This window comes from Manis javanica, chromosome 2 (assembly GCF_040802235.1).
Source record: "Manis javanica isolate MJ-LG chromosome 2, MJ_LKY, whole genome shotgun sequence".
NCBI classification, from domain to species: domain Eukaryota; kingdom Metazoa; phylum Chordata; class Mammalia; order Pholidota; family Manidae; genus Manis; species Manis javanica.
The window spans coordinates 35143205-35169300 of NC_133157.1; the positions used below are offsets into that span (position 1 = coordinate 35143205).

At 47.2% G+C, this 26096-nt stretch overlaps 2 protein-coding genes and 1 long non-coding RNA gene across 6 annotated transcripts; 2 read left to right on the forward strand and 1 right to left on the reverse strand.

The window, feature by feature from the left end:
- Positions 1–1793: 1793 nt before the first annotated feature.
- LOC108408591 (uncharacterized) lies at positions 1794–19560 on the reverse strand. Of its 2 annotated transcripts, none has more exons than XR_005055408.2 (3): positions 19344–19560; positions 18097–18228; positions 1794–3310 (listed from the first exon to the last, which is right to left on the reverse strand). It is a non-coding gene; the product is annotated as an uncharacterized lncRNA (long non-coding RNA). The 2 variants fall into 2 exon arrangements; XR_012127446.1 differs by lacking the exon at positions 1794–3310 and adding an exon at positions 10645–11868.
- On the forward strand, positions 3360–5515 carry SIT1 (signaling threshold regulating transmembrane adaptor 1). Its single transcript, XM_073227783.1, has 7 exons — positions 3360–3529; positions 3617–3745; positions 3987–4063; positions 4177–4312; positions 4396–4454; positions 4565–4626; positions 4704–5515. The coding sequence occupies exons 3-7, from the start codon at positions 3988–3990 to the stop codon at positions 4935–4937; spliced, it is 567 nt and encodes a 188-aa protein (XP_073083884.1). The 5' UTR covers positions 3360–3529; positions 3617–3745; position 3987; the 3' UTR covers positions 4938–5515.
- On the forward strand, positions 19021–26033 carry CD72 (CD72 molecule). Of its 3 annotated transcripts, XM_036996535.2 has the most exons (9): positions 19021–19211; positions 19319–19420; positions 19995–20066; positions 20620–20709; positions 21046–21381; positions 23881–24029; positions 24628–24743; positions 25436–25584; positions 25896–26033. In XM_036996535.2, exons 1-8 carry the CDS (start codon positions 19130–19132, stop codon positions 25581–25583), a joined length of 1095 nt encoding a protein of 364 aa, XP_036852430.1. In that variant the 5' UTR covers positions 19021–19129; the 3' UTR covers position 25584; positions 25896–26033. The 3 variants fall into 3 exon arrangements, with proteins under 3 accessions (XP_036852430.1, XP_017533313.2, XP_036852431.1); XM_017677824.3 differs by lacking the exon at positions 19995–20066; XM_036996536.2 differs by lacking the exons at positions 19021–19211; positions 19319–19420 and adding an exon at positions 19592–19670.
- The last annotated feature ends 63 nt before the right edge of the window (positions 26034–26096 follow it).

Consider the following 26096-nt stretch of genomic DNA (forward strand, 5'->3'; position numbering starts at 1 on the left):
CCTTTCCCCACTGTATATCCATGGCTCCTATTGTATATTGATTGACCATATATGTTTGGGTTAATATCTGGACTCTCTATTCTGTTTCACTGGACTATGGGTCTGTTCTTGTGCCAAATTGTGCCAGATTTTCTTGATTACTGTGGCTTTTTAGCAGAGCTTGAAGTTGGGAAGCGAGATCCCCCCTGCTTTATTCTTCCTTCTCAGGATTGCTTTGGGTATTCAGGGTCTTTTGTGGTTCCATATGAATTTTAGAACTATTTGTTCCTCTTCGTTGAAGAATGCTGTTGGTATTTTGATAGGGATTGCATTGGATCTGTAGATTGCTTTAGGCAGGATGGCCATTTTGACAATATTAATTCTTCCTAGCCAAGAGCATGGGATGAATTTCCATTTATTAGTGTCCTCTTTAATTTCTCTTTAGAGTGTCTTTTAGTTTTCAGGGTAAAGGTCTTTCACTTCATTGGTTAGGTTTCTCCCTAGGTATTTTATTCTTTTTGATGCAATTTTGAATGGAATTGTTTTCCTGATTTCTCTCTCTGCTAGTTCATTGTTAGTGTGTTGGAATGCAACAGATTTCTGTGTATTGATTTTGTATCCTGCAACTTTGCTGAAATCCAATATTAGTTCTAGTAGTTTTGGAGTGGAGTCTTTAGGGTTTTTATGTACAATATCATGTCATCTGCAAACAGGGATAGTTTGACTATTTCCTTACCAATCTGGATGCTTTGTATTTCTTTGTTTTGTCTGATCACCATGGCTAGGACCTCCAGTACTATGTTGAATAAAAGTGGGGAGAGTAGGCATCCTTGTTTTGTTCCCAATCTTAGGTGAAAAGCTTTCAGTTACTCGCTGTTAAGTATGATGTTGGCTGTGGGTTGGTCATATATTGCCTTTATTATGTTGAGGTACTTGCCTTCCATACCCATTTTGTTGAGAGTTTTTATCATTAATGGATACTGAATTTTTTCAAATGCTTTTTCAGCATCTATTGAAATGATCCTGTGGTTTTTGTCCTTTTTGTTGATGTGGTGGATGATGTTGATGGATTTTCGAATGTTGTACCATCCTTGCATCCCTGGGATGAATCCCGCTTGATCATGTTATATGATCCTCTTGATGTATTTTTTAATTCGGTTTGCTAATATTTTGTTGAGTATTTTTGCATCTATGTTCATCAGGTCTTCAGAGTTTTCAAAAAAAAAAACAAAAAAAACCCCGAATAGGCGTTTTTAAATTTGGAAATCTCTCAGTTTTTAAGTCTTGACAAGAAATCAGTGGCCTACTTAACATATTTGACATCAAATGGATCATTAAAAAAATTCTCTTCTATATGACAAAATTATTTTCAGTAATAGTCAGAAAATGAAACAAATAATAAGAGTCAGAAAATAAATTAATATAAGGGCCAGAAATTCACAAAGTGAATTATTTATTTAGCTGAACTCTGTAAATAAGGTATCTACAGTATAAAAAATGTATAGTCAAAAATTCAAAGTTAAACTTTATGGAAAAATAATGGAAAAGGAAAAAGAGGGGTTAATATTTGTTAATTATTGTATTTTTTGAGAAAAGTTATACCTACATATTTGTCTGAGTGATGAATAACATTACAGCATCTTTTTTTGAAGTTAACTTCTGTTAAGAGTAATCTTTGCATATTCACTTCAATAGAGAATACAGCCAGATTTGTCAATCTTCACTCATAGTTGACCAAAGAATACCTTTCATTAATTCTCATTTCAAAAAGTTTCTTTCACATGAAGCAGACTTACAAATCATTAGGAAAAGACTTTTTTAAAGAAAAATCAGTTTATGATTTATTTATTTATTGAAGTATAATTGGTATATAAATTTTTACATTAGTTTCAAGTATACAACAGAGTAGTTCAACAGTTACCCACATTATTATATCCTCACCCTCAATAGTGTAGTTACTATCTGCAACACAGAAAGATGTTACAGAATCATTGGCTATATTCTCCATACTGTATTACTGATAAGGAAAACATTTAAGTAAAACATTTAACATTTACAAGGTCAGTGATCGAGTCCAGGTGGCCCCCTCTGCTTCTCAAAAGAAACACTCAAACATTCCTGGTCCCTCCTTCCCTTCATCCTCACTCTCCCAAACTCCTTTGTCACCCTACTTACTGCGCATGTAGAAATGTTACAGATATGGAAGCAGAAAGATATAAATTGCTCCCCTTGCCTTTGTTCGGGGCTCAGACCTTTGGAGATTTATTCTCCTCTGAGCCCGCCGGTGTAAAATAAAACCTCAGCCCTCCAAGACTTCCGAGTGCCGCTTGGTTCTTCAGTCAGCGATCCAGTCCAGGTTTTCCTTTTTTTTCCAGTAACACTACCATTCCCATGGCCAGCTTATATTATGATTGAGAATTTTTGTGCCCCTTTATCCCCCTCACCCTCCTCACATACTCACCCCAATCCCTCCCCCTTGGTAACCACAAGTCCCTTCTCAGTGTCTATTAGTCTTCTGCTGTTTTGTTCACTTTTTTTTGTTGGAAAAGTCTTAAACCTAAGGATATTTGACAAAGATTCATAAAAATCCCATTTCACAATACATTCCAAAAATGTTCAACATAAATAAAAACAAGTTGTAACCTAGAATGACAGAATTAAATAACTCAAGTCACTTTATCTTTTTTGACTTTACAATTATTGTGCTGTCATTGTTTATTTTAAATCTGCTGATTAAATGCAGGAATATGCAATATCTTGGGAGTTGGAAATAGAAACTGCACCCAAGGCAAACTTGAGCAATTACAGATCTTAAGAACCAATTCTAAATATAAACACACATAGATGAATCTGCTTGTGTGAGGGGCCAATCTCGTGTAACTGGGAGTTCTCTGGATTAACTTTCATGTAGATTACAATGTTTATTAAAGGATAAGTAATACAAATGTGCTAATTTGAAGCTTATATATTATTATAACTCATCAGTAGCCACAACAATTTAGTACTCAGATCTACAAAAGATTTTTCAGAGAGGACTGTTTTACCACTGACATTGTTTAGAATTGTTGGAACATGGTATAAAGGAGACTCATTTTTAGTTGGCTTTTTAAAAAAATTCTCTACAGACAACACCCTCTCATTGCCTACAAATACAGGGGCAGGACCTCTCCTGCAATTCCTGTCCTTGTCCTCAAAACACTGTATGGACCAGACAAAACATTTCTCCGACCTCTAGTCTAAGATTTATATCTGGAATTAAAATCTCTCTTCCCACACCAGCAGCAGCCCCTGCGGTTGGGCGTCTCTGACAGGGCAGGTACTCCACTTCCTGCTGTGAACAAGTACAAAGACAGGGCTTAGTTACCCAGGACAGCACTAGGGCAGAGATTTCTCTAATTTAACTAACTTTTGAGAGTAACAGTCCTTGTGGACAGTTTGGATGAAGTAGGGTGGGAGGGAGTGACTAGCTTTCTCCATCCCCCCAACTATTACACCAGTTAAGAATAACAGTGACAGCCATCTTAACACAGTCCCCCCGCTCAGCCTTGGGGTATGGCGGGATCGTGCTGCCAGGGGGCCTCTCCATCCCTCTCCGCTTTACAGCACGCTCACTGGGGAAATACGTTCTCCCTCACAGGACTCCGGGCCAGAGAAAAAGACGGACACCTCCAGGGAAGGGACTTTCTGTCGTGAGGCCTGGTGTCTTTGTTTCGTTGCCGCTTTTGCCCCCTCGGAGTCCTCCTGTGCTCAACCTGCGCAGGGCACCGTAAGCTCAGGCCGGCCTCTCTCTGGCTGAAGTGGGTACGGGGCCACGAAGGCACAGGGCGGCGTCTTTGTTCTTTCACTCATCCCTCCCCTCCCGCTTCCTCCCCGGAAACCGGTGACTCTGCCACCGCCGGTATTGGGGATGCCGAGCTGCGGGGACCAGGGCCGGGGAGGGGTGGGAGTAAGGGGGTCTGTGGGTGGTTGTCAGGCCATAAACCAGGCTAACCCCAAGGCACGGGCAGGATGCGTGCACACTCAGCTCCTGCAGCAGCAGTCGTGAGCAGAGCACAGATCAACAGCACAGAAGAGCTAGCGCCTGGTGAGCTGGGCGGGGCTGGGGCAGGGGGAGGGGTCACAGGGCCCACGGCCCCCTTGCTGGGCCTTGGCGGGTTGGGCTGGGCAGTAACACCCCCCATTCTCTCGCATCCACAGGCATCCCCTCCATGACCCAGGCCTGGGGATTATGGGCCCTCTTAGGGGTTGTGACGCTGCTGCTTCTCGTTTCACTGGCTGTGCACTTGTCCCGATGGACTAGTGGCTGGAGCAGGAACCATCTGGGACAGGGGTGGTGAGTGGGGGACAAAAGAGATGGGTGTTCGATAGCTGTCCCTTACCAAGAAGCCCCCACTCATCCCTAACTCTGTGTTGCAGCTCTGGAGGGTCTGTGGAAGAGGTCCCCCTGTATGGGAACCTGCATTATCTACAGACAGGTAGGATGCTGGCAGAAGGGAGGGACACAGAAGCCAGGTCCTGGATGGGTGGGATGATGGGGTACATGAGGAGGAACAAGAAGTGACCAGATTCCTGATTCGTGTCCCAGGACGGCTATCTCAAGAACCACAGTCAGACCTGCAGGATCCAATGCTTGGAGGCCCTGCCAAGGTGAGTCAGTTATGGCTGAGGAAGGAGTGGGGACTTTTTCAAGGGTTTAGTAACTTCTAAGAGCCTTGCATCTACAGGCTGCAGAAGAGGGGATGTGCTACACCAGCCTGCAGCTGCGGCCTCCTCAGGGCCGGATTCCCAGCCCTGCAACCCCCATCAAGTACTCTGAGGTGGTGCTGGACCCTGAGCCAAAGCTCCAGGCCTCGGGCCCCGAGGTGGAGCTCTATGCCTCCGTGTGTGCCCAGACCCGCAGAGCCCGGGCTCCCTTCCCAGACCAGGCCTACGCCAACAGCCAGCCTGCACCCAGCTGAGATGGAGGGCCTGACACAGTAGGCATGCGCTATCCCAGCCTCCTCTGCCGCAGGGGTTACCACTACCCTGTTGGGGGCATGACTGTTTCCCAACCACCCCCCCAAAGACAGGAAGCCATTGCATAGTCACAAGAGGTGGTATTCCCTGAACATCCTATTTCAGCTGTGAGGGAGACATCTCAGGGGAACAGCAGGCCCCAGTTTCTTGAGGATGGAGGAAGCACAGGCTCCTTTTCTGCCTCTCTTTTTCTATTACTCTCAGCCCCCAAACTCTTAAGATCTCACTTCCTCCTCTGTGTGCAGTTTAACCAGGTCCTCCCCACTCTGGCTCCCTTATAGTCTGCCTCAGACACCTCAGTGTCTCCTCAGACACAGGAAGTAGGGGGGAGGGGGTAAGAGCCTGAGAGGACTGGGTAAAACTCCTCAGGAGCCCCCAGGCTGGAGAGTTGCTGGAACCTGGTGACCTGAGGAAGCCAAGCCTGGCTTCTGATCTGAGCACCCTGTCAGAAGATTACCAGTCTCCATCCTGCTGCCTCTGTCATATCCCCACATTTTCAAATAAAATTTCTCAAAATGTGTTTAGATTTTATCTAGAGAGCTACAGAACGGCAACAGGCCCCACGTGGTGGGGGTGCCAGCTTTTCTGTGTGCACAGAGCGTTTCTGGGAGTCTAGCTGGGGAAGGGGGGCCAAGTGGGGCTGCTGCATGGACACTGCATGTGTGGGTGCTATGGGTGGGAGCTGGACCTAGCTCCTCAGCTGCTCTTGCTGCTGCTAGAACATCCCCAGGATGTTTTACCCCACTCCCATTACCTGGAGTCTGCAAGCTCACTAGCCCCAGACCTACTTTCCCCAAAGCTTGCCTCTATTGAGTACTCTGCCACCTGCTACAATCCGAGGTCTGGGCCATCTTCCCTTAGGGCCTCTTTTAGAGGCAGGTCTGGCTTGACAAGACCTTTCTGAGGTTTGAGGGGCAGAAGGGGAAACTGAGGCTTCTACTTCCAAACCTCTTCCCACTCAGGAAAAAACAATAGGGAACTGGGTGCCTGAGACGGGCCTGGAGGTACCAGTGAGAAGGAGGACCCTCTTCTCCGCCCGCACGCATCCCCGTCGCGGTAAAGAGCAGGCAGCTGGGGCTGCGTAGGAGGGAAGGTGGTTTGGGGGGCGGGCACTGGATGCGGGGAACCCCTAGTAGCGGGACGTGGGGTTCTGAGGGCTGCTGTGCTGAAGACGGTTGACTGTGCCCGCGGCCTGCGGAACCTGAGAGCTTGACCTTGGAGGAGGAGGATTTGGGTCCCACCCACCTCCTAGGACACGCCGGGAGTCTCAGCCCAGGTCTCAACTGGCAGCAACCCAGACCGCAGACCTCCGGCCCAGACCCGCCCTCCGCGCCTCTCTCTGCCTAGGCGCGTTCAGGACCAAGCCCGGAGCGCCCCCGCCTGGCGCAACGCGGCCTTGCCACCACCTCAGTGCAGGCGAAATGCTGCCCGATTCGCAACACGTTGGGACGTGCAGTCCGGTTTGCCCCCAGCCCTAGAGTCTACAGCCAACCCCGTGGGCCCCGGGGCCCTGCCGCACCCCCAACAGCCGCCTCCCGCGTTCGCGGAATGTAGCTGACTCACTCCGAATGGAACTGGGTACTATTTAAACTTGTTTTCCTTCCAGTACCCGAAGCCTGGATCCTCTGCCTTCTCTCTCCCTTACAACGCTTTGCTAACCTTCTTGTCGATCGCCTAGCCCGGTCCTTCAAGACTGAACGCCAGGACTGGGGCAACTTCATAACTGATCCCTTCGTCTTGGGGCAGCTGATTCACCTCAAACACCTTCTGAGGGCTCCCCTTGCCACATCTCTCTAGGTGGACAACTTGTCTCATCAAATACCTGGTAGTTCTCTCCCCTTCCACAGCTTCAGGTGCTTTCCTTAGTGGCTCCCTCTTTCTCACCAGTGTACGATCCCAGGCAGCAGTGCCCTGGTCCAGGCAAATTTCCAGGGATGGATCCTTAGGGGAAGCCCCCAGGGACTTCTGGGGCCCCAGCTTTCCCCCTCTGCCTGAGATCCCAGCTGGGAGGATAGGGACAAGCCCAACACCCAAAAAGAGTAGTCTTTGGGATGGGCAAAAGTTCAATGAGAGAAAGTTCCTAAGGAATTCCTTACAGGTGGGGAGCAACCTTGAAAGCCATCGGCCAAGACCCTTCCATCTCCCGCCCTGGTTTGCAATTCATCAAGATGTGTTTAAACTTCCAAGCTGGTTTTGGCTACAAGAAGGGAAACAGAGCTGGGACATGGACAGAGACCAAGTCTTAATGACTTCATTTGAAACCTTGGATCCAGCCAGGCCCAGAGCTACATCTGTCTCATGAACTTCTAGTTATGTAAGCTAATAAATTACCTTTTTTGCTTAAAACTGTCTAAGTTAGATTTTTCTATCTCTTGCAACCATGAGTTCTAAATCTGTGGGGAAAGACCAGCAGACCAGGGCCAGCTAAAGGTGCTGAATCTCTGAGATCTTCCCTTATTGCTCAACTCCTCCACCAGCCACCCTCCTCTAACTGACTTACATGTATTACCATGGTATTTTACTCTAAAATATTTCTGCTTAGTGTGTGAATTAACCTGGTCTCTTGCCAAGTTTTTAAATATCTAGAATTATATGGCTGTAAGGAGGATGACAGATGTGGCCCAAACTTATACCCACTGTAGGAACCACCCTATGAGCTTGTTCTTATTAAACACTTCCAGAGATAGGAAGCTCATTACCTTACCAAACACTTGTTTCCAAATTTTCTTACTGATAGAATTTAAACAAAAAATTTGGAGCCAATCAAGAAGGGACTAGCGGTTACCAAAGGGAAGGGGTTGGGGAGGGTGGGGTGGAGGGAGGGAGAAGGCGATTAAGGGGCATTATGATTAGCACACATAATGTAGGGGGGGTTCATGGCAAGGCAGGACAGCACCGAGAAGACAAGTAGTGACTCTACAGCATCTTACTATGCTGATGGACAGTGACTGCAGAGGGATGTGGGGGGTCCTTGATACTATGGGTGAATGTAGTAACCACAATGTTGCTCATGTGCAACCTTCATAAGATTGTATATCAATGATACCTTAATTAAAAACAAAAACAAAAACCTGGAGTCAAAATATGCCTTCCTGTTACTTTTGTCACCAGTTTGGCCTCCTGAGCTACAATCATGCCATCGTCTCCCACCTGCACACGACAGCCCTGATGGATGGCCTAAGTCTTTTTTTCCCTTCCCAGGAAAAGATTTCTCAAGTTCCTTTCACAGTTCCTTTACAGACCTTTTTGTAGCCTACTCATCATTCCCATTGTTTTGCTTGATCAAATTTATTTTAAAGTGTGGTGCTAGGAAGTGAATACAGTACTGGCAGCAAACAGTGGGGGGCCCATCTCTTTGTCAGGCTCTAAGTCTACAGGGGACCTTTATTTGTAAGGAATATGCTGATTTCACCCAGCTCAAGTGGAAGGGTGTTTACGGTAAGGCCACCTGGGCAAATAGGAGGCCTAATGGAATGGGAATCCCAGAACAGTGACTACGGTATGGCTAGGCCTCGGTGGACTGTCACAGATCTTGGATCTTGGCAAATCTGGGAAACTCAGTGACAGCAGTATGTGGGTCTTCATGCTCCTGTTCCTCCAGTCCTGTGACTCGGATACTCTGTCTCTGCTTCTTTTACTTAGTCCCAAATTTCTTTCCACTTTGCTAACTGGCTTCCCCATCCTTTATTTATGCTCTCTACTTCTTGATTCTGCTGCCTCACAACAACTTCATATTTCTTCCTCTGTTTCATGACCTCAGTTAGATGTTTAATCATATGAATAGTGTGAGCAATGGTTAAAAAAAAAATCAAATAGAACTAAAGGGTATATAACAGTTGTTCTCAACCAGAGGTGATTTTGCCCCCCAGGGGACAGTTGGCAATGTCCAGAGACATGCTAGGTCATCACCCCTGGGGAGGGAGTGCTATTGTTATATAGTGGGGTGGAGGCCAGGGATGCTGCTGAACATCCTATAACACAGGTCAAACACTCACAACAAAGAATTTCTGGCCCCAAAAGTTAAAAGTGTTGAGGTTGAGAAATTCTAGAATGACAGGTGAGGGAGGTGGGAATTAAATGCCTACCCCTCACCACATGCCTACTTCCTGTTGTAGTTCCCATAAGCACCTACTATTAATGGCTTCTGTTTTAAGTCTTTGGGTGATTACAACTGTCATCTGTCAATAGTACTTTGGCTACTCAGAGCAAGGGGATTCTGAGTATATGGCAACCCTGGTGAAGCTCTCCCTTCCACACATCTTCTGACAACTCCTAGTTATAGGGGATGAACTTTAAGTGGGCTCTGCTGAGCTCCTGGCAGGAAGAAGTTCCTGCAGACCAGTTTCTGGAGAACAGCCTCACAGCCAAGAGCAAGGATCTTCAGGAAAGCAGCAAGTCCCACCAACAGCCTGCTTCCCAGGTACAGTCAATGGCTTTGCTGAGTCTCCTCAACTCTCCAAAAAATGAATGTAGGATTTAATTCTTAGGCCTTGAGGCAAGAAGGATGCAGACAAGCCAGAGGGCAGTGTGCTGGTGGAGGAAATAGACCCCTGAAAAAAGGATACCCTGGAGGAGATATGTGTGGAGCTCAAACACAAAAGATTTCCCTGCACTAGAAAATGTGGTACTGAACTTTTCTGTTGATAATTCAAAGAACAGGATGGCCACTGCTAAAACCCCAAAACAGGTCCTGAAAATTAAATATATGAAATATCTTAAAACCTGGAACAAAAATTTGGAGATGCAAATTATTTGGTGAAAGATGGGAGAGTGGAACAGACCCAGGAGACTGAACTTGCAAATTCCATGAGTTCCAGGAGAAAAAGGAACAGGAGAAGAGAGGTCATAATTAAATAATAGATGAAATTTCCCTGAGCTGAAGAAAGACTTAAGTTCTAGACTGGATTGATAGGAAAAGACACACACATAAGCCATAGACAGGTTAAAATTCCTAAACCCTGTTGATATGGGAAATCTTACACATTTGCAGGCAGAAAGAAAGTTCTTTCTTCTTATTTGTCAACCCTGGAAGTTAAAGGACAGCAAAAGTGAATGTGGGTCAATGAAAGAAAAGGCCTGCAGCCTGGGCCTTGCCAAGGAAAAAAGGAAAGATATTTGAAGATTGGCAAAAATCACTGAGTATCTCATCTGAGTAATACTTTTAAAAGAAGACTCTAATGAAACAACAAATGAACCAGAACAGAGACTTCAAGATAGAGGAAGATGAAGAGAAGAGGAAAGAAAACAGTGGGAAGCAACGAACCATGATCTTATATATTTATATCCGTGTTTCTATATAACATGTAATATAAATGCTAAATAAGGATTCTTGAAACAGAAGGAACACACTGTAAGGGAAATTCCAATCTGGACTCAGTTACCTCGGTAAGGATAAGGGGAAGGTAAGTGCTATGGGATCTAAGCAGCGAGGGGTAAGGAGGATGAAGGGGAGGGAGGCAAAAAGTAGTGAAAATAATCTAGACCATAACTTATTGAGGTGAGGAGGAAGTAGAAAATAAATAGAATATGATGGAAATAGTTGTTATGTTTTCACATATTAAAATAGTCATGTGTATCTATTTAAGAGAACAGGGCAAGTGACAGTAACTATTCATAGAATGACAAACTCCAAATTAACAAGCGGAAAAATGGGGTGAATAGCTATTCATTCAATTCATTGAAAGTAAAGAGTTCACAACAATCTTTAAAAATCTAAAAACAAGATGGAAATAATAAATCAAATATATCACTCATTACAGTAAATATAAGTGGATCTCATTCTTCCATTACAAGACAAGTCAGACTGTAATAAATTGACTTCTGGTTCATATTAACTTAAAAGAAACACACTTGAATCAAAGTGATAAAGAAACATTAAAAAAAAAAAGATGTGGGGGTGCCAGGCAAATAAACAAAAAGCAGTGATATACGGATATCCAACAAGGGAAATTTTAAGTTATAGGCAGGAAGAGGTGTAATACGAAGTGGTGTGAGGATTCCTTGCAAGGGGGCAGGAGAGAACATTCTGGGTGATGGGAATCTTCTGTATCGTGATTGTGGTGGTAGTTACATAACCTTCCCCAGCTCCTCCCCTAGTCCCTTCTCAGTCTTTGAGTCTGCTATTTTGTTCCTTCAGTTTTGCTTTTGTTTTTATATTCCACAAATGAGTGAAATCGTTTGGTATTCATCTTTCTCCACCTGGCTTATTTCACTGAGCATAATACTCTCTAGGTCCATCCATGTTGTTGCAAATGGCAGGATTTCTTTTCTTTTTATGGCTGAATAATATTCCATTGTGTATATATGTACCACATCTTCTTTATCCATTCACCTATTGATGGACACTTAGATTGCCTCCATATTTTGGCTATTGTAAATAGTGCTGTGATAAACATAGGGGTGTATATGTCTTTTTGAATCATGGATCTTGCTTTTTTGGGTTAATTCCTAGGAGTGGAATTACTGGGTCAAATGGTATTTCTGTTTTTAGTTTTTTTGAGGAATCTCCACACTACTTTGTGAGATTAACGGGCGTAATATATAAATCAAGTAGTATAGAAATCAAATATGTGAAGATATATGACTTCATTGTCTCTCCTTCGACCTCTGATATTTGGTCAAGGACAGAATGATTAAAGCCATAAAAAGTTCCTACAGCTCGTGACCGCCCTCACATGGTTTTGGTACCCGTAAGGAGTACTCCAAGATAGGTGATGATCATGTGCTGAACCCCCTACTCAGAATTCTTCAGATGTTCATTTACTCAATAAATATGAGGAGTGCCTTCTTGGCATTACTCTTCAGCTGTTACGCCTTGAGTCCCCTGGCTGGTCCATTCAGGTCTTCGATATCTCATCGCGTCGCCTCCTTAATCTGCGGGTGGAAGACAGGGAGGAGGCCGACACTACTTTCCACAGCAGTTGTACCAATTTACATTCCCACCAACAGTGTAGGAGGGTTAAGGGAGTACTTATTTCAATAAATTATAAAAAGAACAAGAAAAGGAACCAAAAGAAATCAGGAAATAGCAAAAGCTGACACGAACAAAATGGAAAACAAACAAAAATACTAAAAATCTTAAATTTAAAAATGTTCTCTAGAAGGTCTAATAAATAAACTTGTAAGCTCAAAAAAGGAGAAAATAAAAGAGTAGAAATAGATAAGATTGGTTATAAGAAAACATCATTACAGATAGAAGACATAATTAAAGAAGTACAAAAAAGTACAACTTAAAATTAACCAACCTGAAAATTTAGAGGAATGGATACATTTTAGGAAAAATGAAAATTACCAACATTGACCCCAGGGAAACAGGAAACCTTGAATAGCTCAACTTATCTTAGAAAAGACTCAAATAGGAAGGTGACTGGAGACCTACTTTTGGGGAAGGCTGCATTCAAATGATGGCATGGCTGAGTTTTATGTAATCTTAATAATTTCCATGCCATTTAAACTGGCAAACACTATAGAAAAAGAAGAAAAGCTTCCTAGTCAGGAGGTGAGTTCATATGACTTACAGCTACTGAGCCTAGTTTCCTAATTTGTAAAATGTGCATTGGGCTAAGATCTCATCAAGCTCAAGAATACCTGACAACAGTCTCTCACCTCAAATTTTTGCACATAAACTATATAAATAAATAAATAAATAGATGAATATTTATCTATCTATTTATTTATTATTTTGGTATCATTAATATACAATTACATGAGCCACATGTTTACTAGACTCCCCCCATTATCAAGTCCCCACCACATACCCCATTACAGACACTGTTCACCAGTGTAGTAAGATACTATAGAATCACTACTTGTCTTCTGTGTGCTATACTGCCTTCCCCATGCCACCCACTACATTATGTGTGCTAATCGTAATGTCCCCTTTTCCCCCTTATCCCTCCATTCCCACCCATCCTCCCCAGTTCCTTTCCCTTTGGAAAGTCCATTCTTGGGTTCTGTGAGTTTGCTGATGTTTTGTTCCTTCAGTTTTTGCTTTGTTCTTATACTCCACAGATGAGTGAAATCATTTGATACTTGCCTTTCTCCGTGTGGATTATTTCACTGAGCATAATACCCTCTAGTTCCATCCATGTTGTTGCAAATGGTAGGATTTGTTTTCTTCTTATGGTTGAATAATATTAAATTGTGCATATGTACCACATCTTCTTTATCCATTCATCTACTGATGGACACTGAGGTTGCTTCCATTTCTTGGCTATTGTAAATAGTGCTGCAATAAACATAGGGTGCATATGTCTTTTTCAAAGTGGGCTCCTGGAATTAGGATAAATTCCTAGGAGTGGAATTCCTGGGTCAAATGGTATTTCTATTTTTAGTTTTTTGAGGAACCTCCATACTGCTTTCCACAATGGTTGAACTAATTTACATTCCCGCCAGCAGTGTGGGAGAGTTCCCCTTTCTCCACATCCTCGTGAACACATTTGTCTTTTGGATGGTGGCCATCCTAACTGGGTTTTATGTAATCTTACTGTGATATCTCACTGTGGTTTTAATTTGCATTTCTCTGATGATTAGCTATGTGTGGAGCATCTTTTCATGTGCCTGTTGGCCATCTGAATTTCTTCTTTGGGGAAGTGTCTGTTCAGATCCTCTGTCCATTTTTTAATTGGATTATTTGCTTTTTGTTTGTTGAGGTGTGTGAGCTCTTTGTATATTTTGGATGTCAACCCCTTATCAGATATGTCATTTATGAATATATTTCCCCATACTGTCAGATGCCTTTTTGTTCTACTGATGATGTCCTTTGCTGTACAGAAGCTTTTAAGTTTGATATAGTCCCACTTGTTCATTTTTGCTTTTGTTTCCATTGCCCGCGGAGATATGTTCATGAAGAAGTTGCTCATGTCTATGTCCAAGAGAGTTTTGCCTATGTTTTCTTCTAAGAGTTTTATGGTTTCATGACTTACATTCAGGTCTTTGATTCATTTTGAGTTTACTTTTGTGTATGGAGTTAGACAGTAATCCAGTTTCATTCTCTTACATGTAGCTGTCTGGTTTTGCCAACACCAGCTGTTGAAGAGGCTGTCATTTCCCCATTGTATATCCATGGCTCTTTTATTGTATATTAATTGACCATATATGCTTGGATTAATATCTGGACTTTCTATTCTGTTCCACTGGTCTATGGGTCTGTTCTTGTGCCAAATTGTACCAAATTGTCTTGATTACTGTGGCTTTCTAGTAGAGCTTGAAGTCAGAGAGCATGATCCCCCCAGCTTTATTCTTCCTTCTCAGGATTGCTTTGGCTATTCAGGGTCTTTTGTGGTTCCATATGAATTTTAGAACTATTTGTTCCAGTTTGTTGAAGAATGCTGTTGGTATTTTGATAGGATTGCATTGAATCTGTAGATTGCTTTAGGCAGGATGGCCATTTTGACAATATTAATTCTTCCTACCGAAGAGCATGGGATGAGTTTCCATTTATTAATGTCATCTTTAATTTCTCTTTAGAGTGTCTTGTAGTTTTCAGGGTATAGGTCTTTCACTTTCTTTGTTAGGTTTATTCCTAGGTATTGTATTCTTTTTGTGGCAATTGTGAATGGAATTGTTTTCCTGATTTCTCTTTCTGCTAGTTCATCATTAGTGTATAGGAATACAGCAGATTTCTGTGTATTAATTTTGTATCCTGCAACTTTGCTGAATTCAGATATTAGTTCTAGTAGTTTTGGAGTGGAGTCTTTAGGGTTTTTTATGTACAATATCATGTCATTTGCAACAGTGACAGTTTGACCGTTTCCTTACTAATCTAGATGCCTTTTATTTCTTTGTGTTGTCTGATCGCTGTGGCTAGGACCTCCAGTACTATGTTGAATAAAAGTGGGGAGAGTGGGCATCCTTGTTTTGTTCCCGATCTTAGGGGAAAAGCTTTCAGTTACTCGCTGTTAAGTATGATGTTGGCTGTGGGTTTATCATATATGGCCTTTATTATGTTGAGGTACTTGCCCTCTATACCTGCACATAAACTATTGTTAAGCCAGTATTCTCTCCATCCTATGTTTATGTAATTTATTTTTTAACCCAAAATTTCATTTTGCAATAAATTCTAGCTGTTATTATTTATCTTTATTACATTTTATTCTGCAGTTTGGAGCCATCATTTTGCCTTTCTTCTTGGTTTGAATCTTGAGTTTGCCTTTCAGTACATTTGATTTTCTTTACAGCCCTGTCCCAGCAGCACAGATGAATGTGCTTTCTGTGTCACCATTCAAGACAGGGACAAGGAGAGGCCTGGGGAGGTCACTGGAGACCTCCTGCCCCTTTTTGGCTTCAGTGATCAAAGAACTGCCAGTCCCCTTAATAGTGCTGGTAAGATGGCCTGCAGTTCTCCTTGACTCTGAAGCCAGTGACAGACTTTTAGAGATGCTTTTCCTAAAATCTACACTTACTATACCTCCAACCATGACATCCTTGACTGACAGCAGATGTTGTCTAGATCATCCCGTATTTCACAGAGGAGATTGTAACTTGCCAATATCACATACTGTGACGGGGCTGGCTTTTTTATTTATAATACCATGTTCTTTCCTTTCTATCATGCTTCCTACCATTCAGGAAACTTATTTATTGCTGCTGTAACAAATTACCACAAACTTGGTGGCTTACACAATAAAACTTCTTATCTTACAGTTGTGTTGGTCAGAAGTATGACACAGGTCTCACTGGACTAAAGTCAAGGTGTCTGCAGGGCTGTCCGCTCGGTGGGCTCTAGGGGAAAGTCTGTTCCCTTGCCCTTTCCAGCCTCTAGGGGCATTCTGCATTCCTTGGCCCTTCCTCCCACTTCAAAGCCAGTAACTGTGGGTGAACTCCTTCTTATGTCCCATTTCTCTGCCCCTCCTTCCATTGTGGAGCCTCTTTCTTCCCATGGCCCTGAACATTTCTCCCTTTCAAAGGCTCATGTGATCCATTGGTCTGCTGGGATAAACGTGTCCTCCCAATCTCATGGTCCTTAAGGTAATCACATTTACATTTTTCTCACAGTTCTGGGAATTAGAGTGGGAACATTTTGGGGAGGACATTATTCTGCTTACCATGCCCTGTTCATAGATTAGGGCCTCCCGTAGCCAGTGGGTTACAGTAATAAAGACATTGTAACCTGACTTGCAGAATCTCAGACTTCCTTGACTTCCTGATGTCCCTGGGACTCACCAAGGCTCATACAGCCCCGGGGCACACAGCCAGCTCTTTACAATGCTCTGGTAGTTTGGCTCCTGCCTTTTGTCTGCCTTAACACAGTCCCCGTAATAAGCAGTGAAGAGGCCAAGAGAGGGCAAGAAATGGACTTTGGTGTTTGTCCTCTAGGATCTCAGATGATACTAGAAAATATCTAATGTCTAAATAGATACTGGAAAAACTGAAATGTACAGCATTGGCCCCTCCACTCTTGAAAGGCCCCAGGCAGGTAACAGCTGTTCCTGACATTCGGGCAGGTGAGGTACAGCTTGGAGCTGCAGGCATCCTTTCTGATGTACAGCCTCAAAAGGTAATGTGACTTGTCAGTATTGCACAGACCCCATGTACCTCCCTTGGGGAAGGAGAAGGATCTCCTCTCATATCCTATGCACATAAGGTGGCTATGGAAGGGAGTGCGGAACGTCATGAGGAGCTGTGTGATCGCTGTCGCCAGAACAGCGCAGGGGAAGAGAAGCGCAGGCCAGGCCTGCCTGAGCCATCGGTGCTGCCGTGTCAGCTCGCTCCAGTTCCATCTGGGCACCCTCCCTTCTGGAGCCTCTCCAAGGCTCAAGTTAGGCGGCATGCCCATGCCCATTGATTCTTGTTTTTTGTGTGTGAATATGGGAAGCTTGGTTTGGCACTTTACCTGGCATCCAGGTCGTGTTCACTTGTGCACTGGTTCTGGAAACTGGGACACTATCTACCATTTATACAATTCCTGCAAGGGTTCCTGCAGTTGGTTTACACACATGCTGCCCCCACCCCCGTGCCCACAGATACAAGTACCCTGACTGCCTGCCCACCCCCACCACCAGCTGCTCTGTATGTTCTCACTCACAGGCCTCCGAGGCCCCCAGGGAGCTACCGACCCACACCACTGTCTGTTAGCTGGGGAAGGCCCTGACAGGCCACCGGTGGTGGGGGAGGAGGCTGGGTCGCTGGAAACTCTCACCAAGCGGGACGGTTAGCAGCTGCAGGGACACCTTACACAACAGTGAGCCTTAAAACACTTCTAGAATCTCTCTCCATCACCTTTGAAGACTTTTCTGAAAACGACCCATCATTCCCTGCCATGGGAAAAGGTAACAGCTCTCACAGGCACCTCAGCCTACAGAATCCTTCATGTTGATCCTTCAGTCAGGCTTTGATAGAAGCTCACCTCACACAGACCCCACAGGAGACCGCAGAGACCTGGGGATCTGTGTGTGAGAGCACATTCACACCTGCATACCCCTGCCTCTCCTCAGACGCAGCTCTCAAGTGACAAATGTGCCCTTCTGCCTCAGTGGCACTTGCTGGGGGACACAGCTCTTGACACACCCATATGCCCACTGCTGCTCCTCCACACACCACTAATCATACACTACAAGCTGTTAGCATGTGGTGAGATACTCTTTCCCCTTCCTTTTTCCTCCCCACAGCTGTGGTGGGCAGTTGGGGAGGGTGTTCTGAGGGGGCTTATGTCACCCGCAGGGAGTGGGTTTTTTCCCACCTACACACCTTGTCTTGTCCCAGCCTCTTCTCATCCCCAGAATCGGCCCGATTGTGGTCAAATCTTGGTAAAAGAACATTAGGGAGCACCTTTGAACCACTGCTCAGCAACCCCTCCTCCCTACTGCATTCCCTCTTTGCCACCAGCCAGGCCCTCACCACTGAGGAGGGCCTCTCAACCCCTGGTCTTCCCCTACAAATGCACCCTTTTTCTTTGGGGCTGGGTGCAAAAGGACAAGCTTGGGACTTTATAAAGGAAGAACTTCAAGGGGAAAGTAAGAGACCAAAACCAAACAAAGGAAAAAATCAAAAACTCAGCTGGTCCAGAATCTGCACATTTAGCTCCAAGCCCTGCTTTGTTCCTTCCCCTTCCCTCTAAGAAGCTGCAGTGCTTCCTCACCCCTGCCTGACACCTTTGCTCACCTGCTCCCTGGAGCAGTCAGTGCTGCAGGCTTTTCCTGAGGTGCACAAGCTGGGGTTGTTCCTCATCCTCACCCCTGCCAGGGCCTATCCCAGGGCCCCTGCCTCCAGGACTCAGCTTGCTGGATCCAGCTCCTGTGTTGGACATGGGAGATGCCTGAGTTTAGCAGGGGGGCAGGAGGAATGAGGAAGGGCTGGCCACAGGCATGACCAGTAGGGCAACAAGGGTGGAGGAGGCCAGGGAAAGGCTGTTAAGAGGGAGTCTCAGGGTATTTACAAGGGAGAAAGTGTGGTCCCAGTTCCTCTGCCTCCTCCAAAGGGCTGCCACATTCCTAGGAAGGGATTTGGACTGAGAAGCTCCCTGTGTATGGAATCCTTGGAGTTCTGTGGACTGCAGCAGGAGGAGAGCTGGGTCACCCTGAAAGCCCCCAAACTAATGGGGAGATCAGCCCCACCAAATCAGGGATGCCTTTCTGGGACCCCCAGGATGATGAGGCTTGAGGGCTCCACACAGGGACCCCCAATCTAATGAGGAGGACAGAGCCCCACTCTGGAGCAGTGATTGGGGAGATCCCCTGTGGTCAGCTGGGCACAAAATACCTTACTGACACATAAGTAAGCCCGCAGGCAGGACAGCCAGGAAAAGAGCATGAGGCACATCAGGAGGGCAGGGGTTTGGAGCCCAGCACTGCCCAAGCGGGTGCAGGATGCATGAAGGGAGAGCACAGGCAGGACAAGGGACAGGCCTGAGTAGTGGTCCTGTGACACCTCCAGCCTTTCCCCCATGCTCTGGACCTCAGTTTCCCCTCCCCTGCCCCTCTAGCAGTTCAGGGATCCATCTGCTTCACTGAACCCATCTGTCTGAGACTTGCTCACATCTTCCTCTTTTGTAACTGGAAGTCACAGGTCAAATCGGTGAGCTGTGACCCACACAGAGCCGAGCCTTAGGGTGTGAAGGGACAGCGGGGAGAGCGGCAAGGGAAGTTCAGGGCTGGTGGAAGTTGGGAGGCTGGCGGGAGCAGAGGGGCTCAGGACCATGGCGGAGACCATCACCTATGCAGACCTGCGCTTTGTGAAGGCTCCCCTGAAGAAGAGTATCTCCAACCGGTTAGGACAGGGTAAGGGGGAACATGAGGCTCCTTGACACTGCAGCCGCACCCTCCTTCACGACCCCACCCCACCGACCCCATTCCCCACCTCCACTTTTCTCTCCTCTCCACACCAGAAGCTGACGAGGATGAGGAACTCACCTATGAAAACGTACAAGTGTCCCCAGTCCCAGGTGGGCCCTCCAGCTTGGCTGCCTCTGGCCTTGGGGGCAAAGCAGGTATGGAGAGTGGGGTGGGTGGGGCGCTCGCGAGGGGGCAGCGGGGGCTCTGAGCTGGGAGTCCACAGTAGGCTTGAAAGGAAAAGGGGAGTTCTCAGGGAAGAAGCCAAGAGCCCTGGGTGTACGGGAGCCAGGGAAGGGCAAGCTCCCAGGGGCAAGGTGGAGCTGCGAGTGGGGAGCCAAGGGCTCGGGGGAGGGATCAGGGCGGCCTGTCGAATGGGAAATGGAGAGTCGCGGGAGAGGAGAGAGGGTAGGTGGGAGTACGGGAGCCCGCGCGGGGAGGGGGTTTGGCGCAGGCAGCTGAAGGGACCCTGAGGAAAAGGTCACGGGAGACCCCGGGCAGCGACGAGGGAGTCCCTGGGGAGAGGATAAGGTGAGACCCAGAGGGGCCCGAGACAGTCCCGGGGGAGGAGAGGGACTCCGGAGAGGGCTCAGGCTGCCCCGAAGCAGTGGCGGAAGGCATCTCAGGGCGCACGGGGGTCCCCGCGCAGTGGAGGGGGCGGGCGGGGGGCGGGAGGAGAGGGGAGAGTCCCGCGCCTCCCAGCTTCACACTGGAGGCGCCCGCGTTCCGCAGGGGTGCAGTCAGAGTGGCCACCCGCGGCCTGGAGCTCCGTGAGGCCACCGGCAGCCGGGCGGCTCCACCGCGGTGAGTACCGCGCGCCGCGCCCGGGCGTTCCGGGCCTCCCGGCAGGCGCTGGGCCGGGGGCGGGGCCGCCGAGGCCGCCCCTCCCACCGCGGCGCGCGCGAGCCCGGGCGCTGGGGGCAGCTGGGGGCCGCGCGGGCGCCCGCTGTCCCAGCTTGGATGCTGCTGGGCCCCGTGGGGTGCAGGTCTGGTGCGGAGAGTGAGCCTGGGGCGCCCCGCGGCGCCTCCCCTGCCCGTTAAACCTCCATCCCGGTCTGACCTTGCCGACGTGTGGTCTTGATCCTGTCCTCCCTTCTCCCCTGTCTCCGTCTGAGATTTAGTTTTGCACCCTACCGGGCAGTGCCCCTCAATCTTACCAGTAACAATCCCCAGCCATTATTCTGGAACAGCTTCCTTCACTACCTGCAGAAATTATCTGACAAAAACTACCAAGGCTGGGCCCCATCTTCGGAGGAATACTCTTTCCCATGAATCTCCACCGACCCCGCAGCGCTCACCACCTTAGTCTATGCACTTTTTGGGGGCTCACTGCCCCTCATCCCACTGTCTCCCTAAGGCTGTGCAGCTTGCCTTCAATACCTCCTTCTGGGCCTGCTCCTCACCAGCCTGCTGTTAGGGGTGGCTGCAATCTGCCTGGGAGTGCGCTGTGAGTATGACTGACCCCATTTCCCACTTACCCTGAACAGCTTTCTCCCTACTCTCCCCAACAGCTGCCCTTTCTCTGGGCAGGGCCCAGAGTCACTACCACCACACCTGTAGCTTTGGTCTGATTTCCAGCCAGGTCTGTTTGAGAGCACAGTATCTTTCTAAATTGTCCTTACCTAATCTAGTACCTCCTTAAACTGTAGGCAGTCAGATGTTATATTCCAGCCTGTTATGCAAAAAGTTACCAGAAGCAGAAAAAGGATTTGTGCTGAAGTCTCCGGGCACCAGGGCATGATGGAAGAAGATGCCCTCCAAATCTCTCTTTATGGCCAAACAGATGTGCAGGTGTCTTGGCAGCTCCAGCAGATGAACAGTGTTCTGGAAGCCACGAACAGCAGCCTGAGGCAGCAGCTCCACCTGAAGATGACCCAGCTGGGCCAGAGGGAAGAGGACCTGCAGGGGTCCAGGAGGGAGCTGGCCCAGAGTCAGGAAGCACTGCAGGAGGAGCAGAGGGTTTGCCAGGAAACTGGAGAGCGGTTACAGGCCTGCCAATCTGACAGGGAGAAGACAAAGGAGGCCTTGCAGAGAGAGGAGGTGCAGAGGAAGATCTTGGAGCAGAGGCTGAACAGCATGCAGGACACACTGAAGCCCTTGTTCACATGCCTCCCATCAGGTATCTGTTCTGGGAGGAGATGAGAGATGGAAGGGTCTGCTGTGAGGGATGGACTGAAGTGTGGCAGAGGCCTGACTGTCTCTCAGGGGGCCACTGAGTTGTTTAGGAAAGGGAAAGTGAAGTAGAGTGGTGGCTGACACACTGTGCAGCCTTGGCAAACAGAAAGAAGTATCAAGCTGCATATGGTTTAGGGTGCTAACCCAGCTCGAAGGTAGATCCTATAGTGGAGAGGAGGGTAGCAGCCGCAACACAAACCACACTGTCCCAAGCAGCCAGCTTGGGCCTCACCTGGCCTGACATCAGGGTCAAGGATCTGGGAACCTCCTGAATTTGGATATGAATGGTTGGTTGCACTTCTTTCTAAAGAGAGAGTTTAATTCTTTAATTCTCACTGTGTCTGAGATTCTCCAAGTGGTTAAGAATTACCAACTGATGAGGTTTGTCTGGTGGTGGGGCAAGGCCGCTGAAGCTCTCAAGCATGGGTGACACTCACAGAGAGGTGGCTGGGTAATGGGGGCTAGGGAAGTGGGGTGCAGTGTTTGTCCATTTTGAAGGCAGGAGTCCAGCCAGTATGTGCAGATGAGGAAGGGAACACAAAAAAGCAGACAGGCTATACCAAAGCAGGTTGAGGTTCGAGGCAGGCTGCCAGGCCCTTGGGGACTGAATGTTGATGGATTGGTTATCTATGGTTGAGGTTAGGCTCTGTGGACAGAGGGCATCTGGATACTCCTTGAAGGCTTAAGACACTGAGATGATGTGCAGAGACCCTTGGTCCTTGTTTCTTCAACCTTATTCTTGATGACCCTCAGTCCCATGCGAGTGCTGCCTTCCATTCCCACAGACACACCCAGGCTCAGCATCTCAAATTGCTCTTCTCAAAGGCCGCCTTCAGACCTCCACTCTGACTGCAACTGCGCCCTCCAGGCTTCCCCCACGCTTCTTCCACCTCACTGAGGCCTCCAGCCCACTGACTCCCCTGCTCCTTCCTTTGCACCAGCTGTCACTTCTCTCTCTGCCTTGGCTTCTGGGGCCCATCACTTCAAGCACTTACTCTTTTGTTCTGTTGTCCTTCTGGTGCACCTGAATAGCAATCTCTCAACTCTGGATGAACTCAACTGCTCACCTTGACCATGCTGGCACCCACGTGTGACAAATTGTGCATTCTGCTCCATGCCACTGAAACCCTGGTCTCAACCCCAGCTGGGGCCTTGTGCTGCCTGGCTATCTGCTCTCTGTAATAGCTCCTTTCCCTGCCACCCTCTCTTTTCCTTTCAGCAGATGCCTTGGAATTCCCTCCACTTTCTACCACCCTTTCTATATATCCATTTTTGCTCTTCCTTCCATTCCTTGCAAGGATAAGTGCAACAGCTTGCTGAGTGTTTTTCTTAAACATCCCCCACCCCCACCAACCCAAGTCCACTTATCATGTTGTAGCCAGGATAATCCTTTAAAAACAAAAATATGATCATGTCATCCCAGTTTAGATCATGTTATTCCAGATAATTAATTACATCAAAAGTTCTGGAATACTGTGTGTCCAGCACTGTGCCCAGGCACTTAGGATATGCCAGTAAACAAAATTGCTCTGCATAAAACCCACATGTCTTTTTCTTATGACATAAAAATAAAAAGTCCTTAACATGGCTTCCAGGGTCCCAGCACACCACTTACCCTCTTCCATTTGGCCACACTGACTTTTTATTCTTTTAAGTTGCCTTGGACAATAATTCAAGAGGGTAGCTGTCTGGGGACATGAGAAAATGTAGACAGCAGAGAGGGGACTAGTGAAATGATTTTTGACTGTTTTGAGTGATGGAGGTAGGATTCATGGAATAAAGCAATGAGAGAGGTGGGTCGGGCTCAGAAGCAGATTAGGGTGTAGAATGTTAAAGAAAGAAGGGTTTTATTTCTCATGGATAGTCGGGAAAAGAGGACCAGAGAAGAGACACATTTTGAGGTGGAAGGGAGAGAAATGGAGAGAGTTCACAAATGTCCAACAATCTGAGAAAAACAGGAACTAAGGTTGTCTACTTGTTGGGGGTGGAGAGGGAAGGGGGAGGCTAGCAGCCTGAGGAGTGTGGCAAAGTTTTTCGTATGCAGGATGGAGGGGGGAGGCATAGGGAGCTAGTGAGATGAATGAGAGGCCTGCTGAACACGTGTGGCGGCCCCAGGAGAGATCAGCCAAAATGGGGGGTGGACTGCAATCATTCAGGAAGTGGGAATGGTACCACCAGCCCTGTAAAATGAACCTCCCAGACTGCCAAGGAGAGATATTGTTGAATATTGAAGGCCTTTTACTAAGGATACACAAGCATGGCATTTCCAGGGGACCCAAAAGAAAGACTGCAAAGATGGAGGAACAGAAGTCAATGAAGGCACTGAGATTAGACCCGAAGGAACATTGCTAGCAACCAGATTGCTGAGTCATCCCTTTCCTCCCAATTGTTGAGATCTCCCTCCTGCGTCTGGCTGTGCTGTCACATTCTTTCTGCTTTTTAGATACCTGCTGTCCCCTGGGATGGATACTGAACGAGAAGAGTTGCTTTTACATCTCACTTGCGGAGAAGAATTGGAAGGACAGTCGAAACTATTGTAAATCTCTGTCCTCTGACCTGGCCACATTCAGTGACATTTATTCTTTTTATCCAGTAAGCAAACCCTCTTTCACAGGCTGTAGTGGGTACTGTTAGGTAAAGGGACATCGGTCATCAATCAGGAACGGAAGTGCACACGAGGCACACGTTCCTTTTCCATGCGGCTTCTCAGCACAGAGCTCCAGGCGGTCCCTACTGATAAAAGTTGACATGAGAGTTGAAATCTATGAACCATTTTTAACTTGTTACAACTCAGCTTTCTGGTTCAGCTTTCATCTATGTAACAGGTTCTCTGACTCTCATGGCCTCTCAGGTCCTATACTTAGTGGGCTGAGCTGTAGAGATCAGTACTGTGTAGCTGCAACAGCCCATGAATGACTCCCTATCAAAGCTGGCAGAAATGCTTATCCAGCTGAGCGCTGAGCTGAAGGGTGAGCCTGCATCTACAGGGTGGCACCTGACATAGCACAGATGAGCTGAAGTCATGCACCACTGTTAGGCACTGTCATAGCCCTTGCCAAAGCTCATAGGTTTCCATAGTGTTCAGTTTCTTCCATCAGCTCACCCAACCTCCCTTCTACACCCCCCAACCCTGTTCCAGTATTTCTCATCACTCTCTGCTCATCTGTGGTCTCTTTGAATCTCCCCTCAGCTTCATGCCAGCAGCATCAATAATGTGTTGGCACAAGTTGGCCAGCTTGATTCACTTTGGGTTGGCCTCAGCTTTAACGATGGCTGGCAGTGGATTGATGGTAGAAGAATCTCTGGGTAAGTTTGTTAAGACTTTAGGGCATTTTCAACTCCATAATTCCTTCATAAAGACACTCCAGGTTCTGCTCCCAAAACCCTTTCCACAAATTAATATTGTCATTGCCTATTTGTCCATTTCCTCTATTTGATTAATAACTCCTTAGGGTGGTCTTATTCTTTATTCTATCTCCTGTACCTAGAAGTTCCTGGCATATGCTTTTGAAAAAAACTATAAGGTTGGGACCTATATCACTTTTCTCTGAGGTAGAAGCTGAGGCTTTCGGAGGTCTTCACAGCTGATGAAGAACCCTGGCATTCTAACTTCCTGTCCCCTGACAAGGCTATCCTAGTTGAGGTGGTACTTTCTCAGTCAGGGCCACTTGGGGCCTGGAATTTCCCGAAGGAAGAGAAACAATGGGGTAACTTTGAGAATCAACCCCAGGGACCTCCGAACAGGGTAGTCATCTCCTATGTTTCCAACTGGATTTTCCACCTTTAAGACCTTGGATGATTTCCCCCCACCCCCAGTCAAAGCACCTTGGGTTGGAGCCCAGACGTCTGTCCCTGAACCATGCCTCAACATTGCTCTAGGCAGGCAGCTGAGTGAGGGCTAGGGCTTGGCTTAGGTTTTATGCAGGGCAAAGGAGAGAAGGGAGGATGGGATAGGAGGGGGCCAGAGCTTATCCCAGTTCTATTTCACCACTCTTTAGTAGGACTTCGGGTGAAAGATCAAAATGTGTCAAGATGAAAAATAATAGTTGGGTAAAACTGCAGCCGGAAGAGTGTACATCTCCTCTTCCTTGCCTCTGTGAGATGACGGCTTTCATGTTTCCAGCTGGGGACCAGTCTTTGCACTGAGGTAAGTGTAAGGGATGGGACTGAGGCATGGGAGAGGGACTCGGAGCAGGGCCCCAGAAGTTAGGGGGAAAACCTGGTCCTGGGAGTGCCAGTCACATCCACAGGCTCCGGGGCTGTGGTCTGCTTAGGTAAGGGGGGAGAGGTGATGGGCAGGGAAGGCTGGAACTGACAGGAGGCTGGTGGTGTAGCAGTCCAGGGAGCTGGGGAGGAGATATGATAAGCTAGCTTAGTCAACTGAGGAGCTCATTGAGGCTTTGCTCTGTCAGATGCTCATGTCAATAAGAGCCTGTGTCCCTTACCCCTAACCTGCAGGGCCTAAGATCACCTCCCTCCAGCATCCTTCACTTCGCCTGGATGGTGCCCAGCCAAAGGTGGATCCATGCCCAACACTTCTAGCCAGTCTGCTGCCTGCTTGGAATCCTGTTCCTGGGAAAAGGGTGAAGAAACCTCTAGAAGAGGTTTTGGCCTCCTGAAGAACCTCCCACAGTGGAATGGGCTGGGGGAGGAGGGCGC